The sequence below is a fragment of the Salvelinus sp. IW2-2015 genome, unplaced genomic scaffold (genome assembly GCF_002910315.2).
Source record: "Salvelinus sp. IW2-2015 unplaced genomic scaffold, ASM291031v2 Un_scaffold1644, whole genome shotgun sequence".
NCBI lineage: Eukaryota > Metazoa > Chordata > Actinopteri > Salmoniformes > Salmonidae > Salvelinus > Salvelinus sp. IW2-2015.
This window is the reverse complement of record NW_019943057.1, coordinates 78,863-87,718: the sequence shown is the minus strand read 5'-3', so window position 1 is coordinate 87,718 and position 8,856 is coordinate 78,863. Positions and strand designations below refer to the sequence as shown.

Sequence of the window (8,856 nt, the reverse complement as noted above, 5' to 3'; positions counted from 1 at the left end):
GCTCAGGAAGGAGACGCGATCTGTCTCCTAGAGATGAATGTACTTTGGTGCGAAAAGTGCAAATCAATCCAGAACAACAGCAAAGGACATTGTGAAGATGCTAGAGAAACAGGTACAAAAATATCTATATCCACAGTAAAACGAGTCCTATAACGACATAACCTGAAAGGCCACTCAGCAAGGAAGAAGCCACTGCTCCAAAACCACCATAAAAATGACAGACTACAGTTTGCAACTGCACATGGGCAAAGATCATACTTTTTGGAGAAATGTCCTCTGGTCTGATGAACTCTTTGGCCATAATGACCATCATTATGTTTGGAGGAAAAAGGGAGGAGCTTGCAAGCCAAAGAACACCATCCCAACCGTGAAGGACAGGTGGCAGCAGTCATGTTGTGGGGGTGCTTTGCTGCAGGAGGGACTGGTGCACTTCACAAATAGATTGCATCATGAGGAAAGGAAAATTTGGATATATTGAAGCAACATCTCAAGACATCAGTCAGGAAGTTAAAGCTTGGTCAATGCCCCAAGCATACTTCCAAAGTTGTGGCTAAATGGCTTAAGGACAACAAAGTAAAGATATTGGAGTGGCCATCACAAAGCCCTGACCTCAATCCTACTGAAAAAGCGTGTGCAAGCAAAGAGGCCTACAAACCTGGCTCAGTTACACCAGCTCTGTCAGGAGGGAATGGGTCAAAATTCACCCAACTTATTGTGGGAAGCTTGTGGAAGGCTACCCGAAACGTTTGACCGAAGTTAAACAATTTAAAGGCAATGCTACCAAATACTAATTGAGTGTATGTAAACTTCTGACCCACTGGGAATGTGATGAAATAAATTAAAGCTGAAATAAATCATTCTCTCTACTATTATTCTGACATTTCACATTCTTCAAATGAAGTGGTGATCCTAGCTGACCTACGACAGGGATTCTTATTAGGATTAAATGTCAGGAATTGTGAAAAACTGAGTTTAAATGTATTTGGCTAAGGTGTATGTAAACTTCCGACTTCAACTGTGTGTGTGTGTGTGTGTGTGTGTGTGTGGTGTGTGTGTGTGTGTATATCTCAATAATATCTATTAGGACTCACATATAACACCCATTAGCAAATAGGACAAGTGCTGATAACCCTAACCAACATTTTGGATAAATTATTGCATTTCGTTCTGTTTTATCGGTGTAAGCTCAATACACCCATTGCACAGTTTCTCCAGATATAAATTAGATCCAGCCTGAACTGTGCGATTCAGTAGGGAGTTGTAGTTTCCAACAGGCCAATATTCTACATAGTTTAGCACATAACACATTGTAATTAACTACAATGACCATAATCCGTTGCGCATCTACTTGTCCAGTCTGTGTTTATTTTAAACCTGCTACTATTGAAGAGGGAAGAGCGCGCGATCATGAGAGGATATGGAGAGCAGCTGTTTCTTCACGAGGTATTTCTACCTGAAAATACATGATCTAAGTGACTGATAGTTGGTATTCAGAAGTCATAAAAGTATGTCTTATTTACATTGAAGAACAACAAAAATAGTGGTTTTGTCAGACAGCACAGACAGCAGCTCTATAGAGATGAGATGATGACTTGGAATGAAATAATAAAGTCATCAAATAAAACGAATGTAATATACACAACACTGAAATATTTAATTAAAGTGAATAAATGAATGTTAAATAAAGCAATACGGCCCAAGGGGCTGTTGCGTATATAACCAATATACCACGGCTAAGGGCTGTCCTTATGCACGACGCAACACGGTAAGCATTTAATGTTTGAAAAAAAAATTATAACCAAAACCGAAAACCGTGGTTATAAAAATAAAATAAAACCAAAACCAAAACTGAAGCGAAAGCACTAATCGCTCAGCACTAGTACAGACAGACACTGGCAATGACAAGARGACACCCCAGATTCTGCAGAGGAAGTGAAATTCACTCAGATCTGAAAAGTACTCTTTGTCAACTTCCCATTGATCTATACCTGAGAAGGCCACCCCCCCCAGCTCACGATGGATGGCAGACCATAAGCCCTAAACCCATTCCAGCCAGACAGATGCATCAATAACTCATCATAACACGTAGCAGACAGCTGGAAAATAGACCTACGATCAAGCCTAGAGGCAGTGCACAGATATTGTTTAAAAACAGTATTAAAGATTCAAACTTTGGCCAAATATCAATAGTCATAAAACTTCGTAATAGTCAAAAACTGTCTGTTGCTATGGACGGGATGGATAGCGTCAGTGACCATCATAAGCTAATAGTCTGATCCTATAAGAACGCGTAAATCCACAAGATTACCACTATCACACTTACAACCATTCAATACTACACTCCAAGGTACTTCTATCATTCACTTAGACCTTTCTCTATTCACTACACATCACACAACCGATGAACGTCGCTCTCCCGACAGCCACACACACACACACACAACAACACACACTAAATTGCCCCTCCCCACGCACACCCATATCCACTTCATCGCTGCTGAAGACGATCAGTGTAGGGTGATCTTACTACGACCACACTATACTCTATCTCTCTCTTAATACTTGCCATACCGATAATCTGGATATATCGGCGGTGTGTGTGTGTGCATGTGTGTAAGAGAACCACGATTAAAACAAAGAGCCATCAAAAATAACTCAAGCAATTGTGAAGAAATCGATAACAGCGCTAGCTCCAGTGTGGTGAGCGTAGTATACAATTAACTACATGCGTACCTAGTAACCAGAACACATTCACCATATTCACAGTACATAAACAGCTACAGTTAGCTTACATAAGCACTGAACCACATACAGCCGTGCAGTACTCAGGTGCGTACAGACTAGATACAGATACAACATACATCACGGCATAACCACCAAAGACTACTGCCAACATAAGCCAAGAGCAGTAAGCAAGACTTCACAGCGACCACTACACATACCAGTACCGTCACATCCGTAGACCCCATAGAATACTACACCGGCGTGTGTCCCGCAACGCATTCCTAGGCTATCCGCTACGTGTTACACAGCAGTTAACAATACGCATTACCAGCTGACAGCATTCTCAGAGTTACATAGCCATAGCAAGCTACTAGCATACATTACCATCACTACGTCAAATAATTAATCTCTCTCCTGACTCGACTCTATTCAACGCCGATCCTACCTCTGTCCACCTGTTTTGTCGGCTGTACCGTCTCCAGTGCTTCTCACTCGCGCGCTGCACACACAATACCCCTGCACACGCCTAACGGAACAACATCTTCACACATCTCTACATATGTTGGAACACTAAGCACCTTGCACATCTACACACATTAGAATAATGTGTGGTTATCACGTGTAAATTGGGACCTCTTTCTCACTCAGTCTCTCGCATAATAATCCCAAACAGTCAAATCTCTTGTTCTGTAAGCGTGGACTATTGCGTGCTTGCTTGTTAATATAGTTGTTATAAAACTAATCATATGCTGTAATGTTACAATCTTATCTTCAAGTCTACTGCATCTTGAGACTTCATCCTACAGACCATAGTTCGATCAACACTCCTCGTCCATATTGGTCATCGGACCCTCAGGCCCTGATATCTATCCCACATTTCTGGAACCCTCAGAACACTCGACCTGACATGGAAGTACATTCTAATCATACTAATGTGCACTTATGAGATAACCACGATGCTGAAGCGTCGACTTTTGAGCTCGGCTCAGAGCTTGCTAGGGCAATCCTACTCGTAATAATAGACTGCTCAGTGCTGGGACACGTCTCTGGACCAGGCCACAGTGTGAAGCTTCTAACTAGTTACTCACTTATTGACATCATACCTGTTGGATAGTGTACCTGAGCTCCTATGCCTCCGCTCGTGCACACCCAAACCTTCCTCCCCATTGGTCTGGTTTAGTCTAGTGCTAATATACTTCAGAGACGTGACATGCCTTTGATATTTATCGCGAATCAACAAGATCGATCCTTTACATACAATCTCGCTCTACGAGCGATCACACACATATCTGTACGTGCCTGTCACTCTATCATGATCATTACGAGATCTCTCCTAACCGTTTTCACATTGCATTCTGTCTGAGGACTACACAGGTGGAGTGCTTGGAGTACTCAGACGCCGATTCAATTGGCAAATATACGTGGCTGCAAAGAGACCCATCAGTAAGTAGTAAACCATGAGATTCTTCCTCTTGCTCTTATGAGACTGTGTGATACTGTTACCACTCCTGACTGTGAGCACCTGGCTGTGGAACTATCATCTCTTAATCCTCTAAAGACAGAGTAACGTTAGTCACTTACGATTGACTGCCTCTGAAGAACATCCAACCCTCTACTAGGCAGTCAACTCAGAGAAAGAGTACCATCATGACGTCGTGTTCTCCTGTTCTGGCATAGGTGCACTATTCCTCTAGTGAGCATAGAGCCTCTAAGACGCATCTGTGAGAATCCCTGACACATGGTCTATTATAGCGCTAATAATCGCCTTCCCACCAGGGGGGACCCAAATCATTTAACAATAAACCCCAACAGCCAGAGTCTCCAGCCAAGACCCCTCCCATGTTCTGTTGGAGATGGAGCCAAAAGGGACATTCTTCAGCTACATGTCCAAATCAGTATCAAGTAAACCCTTCCAGAAACCACAAATCACAACAGGCCAACACACCAACTCCCTTCGCAGGAACGACCATCCTACTCTGGGTGCTTTGACCAAAGCTAAACCCCAAGAGTCACTGCCTACGCCCCCCCCCCCCCCCGACATCCCCTCCCTTTAGTTATATACCAACCAACTGGGTTACCCCTGTCCATACAGGCTGTGAGAAGAGCTCAGCTGGAACAGCCAGAGGAGTAAGGCTGTTGGAACAGCTGTAGAATAACTCTGATGTATGTACTTCAAAGCTGGAAGCACCGGGCTCCTGAAGCACAAAATATTCCTTACACAGGAAGTGCCGATCAAGCAGAAGCCATATTGTTTGTCCCCAGCGAAGCTAATCATCCAAAAGGGACTCATTAATGATATGTTGATATAATTGAACGTTCCTCCTCTCCCTGGACTGCTCCTATTGTCCTCATCCCCAAAAAAGACTGGTGGTCTTAGATTTTGTGTGGACTATAGGAAGACCAACAATGTCTCCCAGACTGATGCCTATCCTCTTCCACCATCCACAGAGATCCTGGAGTCATTGTCTGGTGCTGTTGTGTTCACTACCCTTGACTTCAATAGTGGCTATTGGCAGGTTGAGATGGACCAGGAGCAAGGACAAGACTGCTTTTGTGCTGAGGGCCTGTTTCCTTTTAAAGTGATGCCTTTTGGATTAAAGAATGCACCTGCCACTTTCCAAAGACTCATGGAGATTGCGTTAGCTGAGCTCAAAGGGAAGATCTGTTTCGTCTACCTGGACAATATAATTATCTACTCCCAGACCAGGGAACAACACTTTCAAGATCTTCAAGCAGTGTTGGACAAGCTAAGAGAAGCTGGTCTGACATTCAACATGAGGAAGAGCAACTTCTGCCAAACTCCCTGAAGTTCCTTGGCCATATTGTGTCTTTGACGGCATTATGTGGATCCTGAAAAGACCAAGGCTGTAGAAGACTTAAACATTTTTTTAAAACCTTTATTTCACCTTTATTTAACCAGGTAGGCTAGTTGAGAACAAGTTCTCATTTGCAACTGCGACCTGGCCAAGATAAAGCAAAGCAGTGTGACACAGACAACAACCAGAGTTACAAATGGGAGAAACAATAAACAAGCCAATAACACAATAAACAAGTCAATGACACAGTAAGAAAAATAAAGTCTATTAACGTGTTGCAAAATGCATGAGGAAGTAGGCAATAAATAGGCCATAGGAGCGAATATTTACAATTTAGCAGATTAACACTGGAGTGAAAAATGAGCAGATGATGATGTGCAAGTAGAGATACTGGTGTGCAAAAGAGCAGAAAAGTTAATAAATAAAAACAGTATGGATGAGGTAGGTAGATTGGGTGGCTATTTACAGATGGACATTGTACAGCTGCAGCGATCGGTTAGCTGCTCAGATAGTTGATGTTTAAAGTTGGTGAGAAAAATAAAAGTCTCCAACTTCCCTGTGCCAACCACCCTCAAAGCCCTTCAACGGTTCCTTGGGATGGCTGGATGGTACCATCGGGTTAGGGTTAAACTTCTCCCAGGTGGCAGAACCACTCAACGCATTGAAGCGAAAAGGAGTGAAATTCCGATGACGGCTGGGTGCCAGACATCCTTTGAAAACCTGAAACGACACCATGTCAACACCTCCCATTTTGGGTCATCCTAACTTTGACTTCCCTTTTGTTGTTATACTGATGCAAGTGATGTTGACTTGGTGCTGTCCTAGTCCAACAGACTGGACTTGGCATTGAAGAAGTGCTAGCGTTCGCCAGTCGGACATTGAATGGAGCAGAACAGAACTACTCCACAACCGAGCAAGAGTGCCTTGCAGTTGTCTGGGATTTAGAAAAGTGGAGGTACTACCTGGAGGGAAGACACTTCACTGTGGTCACTGACCATCCTCCCTTTGTGTGGGTGTTCAAGACCAACAAACCAAGCACCACGCTCATCAGATGGGTTTGAAGTAGAATACAGGAAAGGAAAATACAACACTGTTCCAGATCTTATCCAGAGCTCCTGCTGGTGGTAATGGTGGCCCTTCTTTACATGTGCTACTGTTCTGTCTAGCAGTCGAGACTCACCCAACTGACTTTCCCATCTCTGATGAGGCCATTTGGAAAGCCCACACGGATGATCCAGAAGTACATCTAGAAAAGATGGTCAATCCTACCACAAAGCTGACCATCATGAATACAAAGTATACTGAGTTGTACAACTACCTCACAGAACACTACCAAATGTCAAAACCTGAACCTTTACGCCTTCAACTGCTGCAACATTTCCATGAAGACCCGTAGCTGGTCATTTGAGCAGGTTCAAAACCTACAAGCGGTTGCAAGCATTACTGTACTGGCCACATCTGAGCATGGATGTGAAGTCACACATCTGAAACAGTCAGGTTTGTCAAATGTACAAACCAGAAGGTAGAAAGCCTGCTGGCAAGTTGCAGCAAACGGGGTTACCCGACCTTGGGAAATGTTAGGAGTGGATTTGATGGGTCCATTTCTAGAAGCTCCAATCAGAATGTGTACATGCTTGTTTTGTTGATTACTATTCCAAGTGGGTGGAGCTCTTTGCCCTTTGTCAGGCCACCGCAAAGGCGTATAACTTTATCAAGAAAAGATCCTGACTCGCTGGGGAGTGCCTGATTACATCCTGTCTGACCGAAGCGCCAAATTTGTTTCTGATCTCTTTGAGGAGACCTGCGAAAGAAGTTGACCACGGCCTATCACCCACAGACCAACCTCACTGAGAGAGTTAATCAAACCTTGAAGACAATGGTTGCTTCATATGTAGGGACCCAGCACAAACACTGGGACAAGCACCACGAGTTTCGATTTGCCCTGAATTCTGCTGTGCAAGAGTCCACTGGAGTCACCCTGCAGAGCTGAACCTGAGTCGTCCCCCTCTGAGGACCCTTGGATATGGTGCTACGCCCCAGCAGGTTACAGCCCCAGCAGTTACTCCAGACTCTGCATGCTATGACCAGGTAGTCAACTCCACGACTTGAGAGCTCTTGTCTCAAAGAACTTGATCCAGGCCCGACTCAAGCAGAAGGGAATTATGATAAAAAGAGACGAGACATGCAGTTCCAGGTTAGTGATCGGGTGTGGCTTCGCTCTCATCCTTACTCAAAAGCTGAACAATTCTTCTTGGCCAAGCTCTCTCCTAAATGGCAAGGACCATATAGGATTGTGGAGCAGATGGGCCCTTTGAACTACCGAGTGGTGAAAGAGGACACAGGTGAAGATGTGCGTGTTGTCCATGTCTCACGCCTTAAGGCCTGTTACCCCTTGGCTGAGGAAATGGAGGAGATTGAACGCCACAAGGTCCTGGATATCTTTGAAGAGGAAAGTGATGAGAAGACTTTCTCTGATTCCTAGACCCAGAAGTCTCACGCCTTAAGGCCTGTTACCCCTCAACTGAGGAGCGTGAGCGCCACAAAGTCATGAATATTTTTGTAGAGGAAGGCGATAAAGACTTTCTCGGTTTCCCAGACAAGATGTGCCTTCCAGGCAATGGTTGGCTTTTTCCAGGAGAGGGGGTTTGTCTGAACCGTCTCAATGCTTCTCTTTCCAATAGGACTTTCCCCTTTAATGCCCATATAATAGCCAGCATCAGCTGCTCAAAAGTGGCGTTGTCATGGTGGTGCGAATGAGGGATGTTTCAACCTCAGTTCCGAAAGCTTCTTCACTCCGTTTGTTTGTTGTATTTAAAAGTGTGCTTTGATAGCCTGTATCTCAAGTTTAACCAGGATCGGATCCACTAATTCTTCCTTTGGACAGGCACACATCTTCTCATTTGGTCTCCGGTGTGTTTTTGTCGGTGGACCTTTCTCAGCTGGAATCTGTTCGGCGGGACTTGGATTGTACTGACTGGACTACAAGCTATTTTTTGGCCATCGAAGCGCGTATTTTTCAGTTTGTATGACAGTGTATGTTTATACCGTGTGATTTTGTGTCAGTTGAGTGTGAAGAACAACTAAGATCTTGATTCAGCGTTTTATGGGTTGTATGTTAAAAGGGTGTTTTGCAGATATTTTGATTGTGGATGATTTGGAGATCTGGAGGTCTTACGCGCTCAACATCTGATGAAACGGACGAAACATGCGTGATTAAGGTCACTGAGTCATGGAACTTCTTTACCGGGCTGGGACTTCTTTTAGGCCCGAGCACGGGACTTTTCTGGAGGAACCAGAGTCATTGTTTGTTATATTA

At 44.1% G+C, this 8,856-nt stretch overlaps 1 protein-coding gene across 1 annotated transcript in view; it reads left to right on the top strand.

The window, feature by feature from the left end:
- LOC112071568 (ATP-dependent DNA/RNA helicase DHX36-like) overlaps nucleotides 1–8,022 on the top strand; it is a 19,119-nt gene extending 11,097 nt beyond the window's left edge. The window contains exons 7-8 of the mRNA XM_070439438.1: nucleotides 7,502–7,628; nucleotides 7,921–8,022. Of these exons, the coding sequence (XP_070295539.1) occupies nucleotides 7,502–7,628; nucleotides 7,921–8,022 (229 nt within the window). The remainder of the gene's footprint in view (nucleotides 1–7,501; nucleotides 7,629–7,920) is intronic.
- Nucleotides 8,023–8,856: the final 834 nt, after the last annotated feature.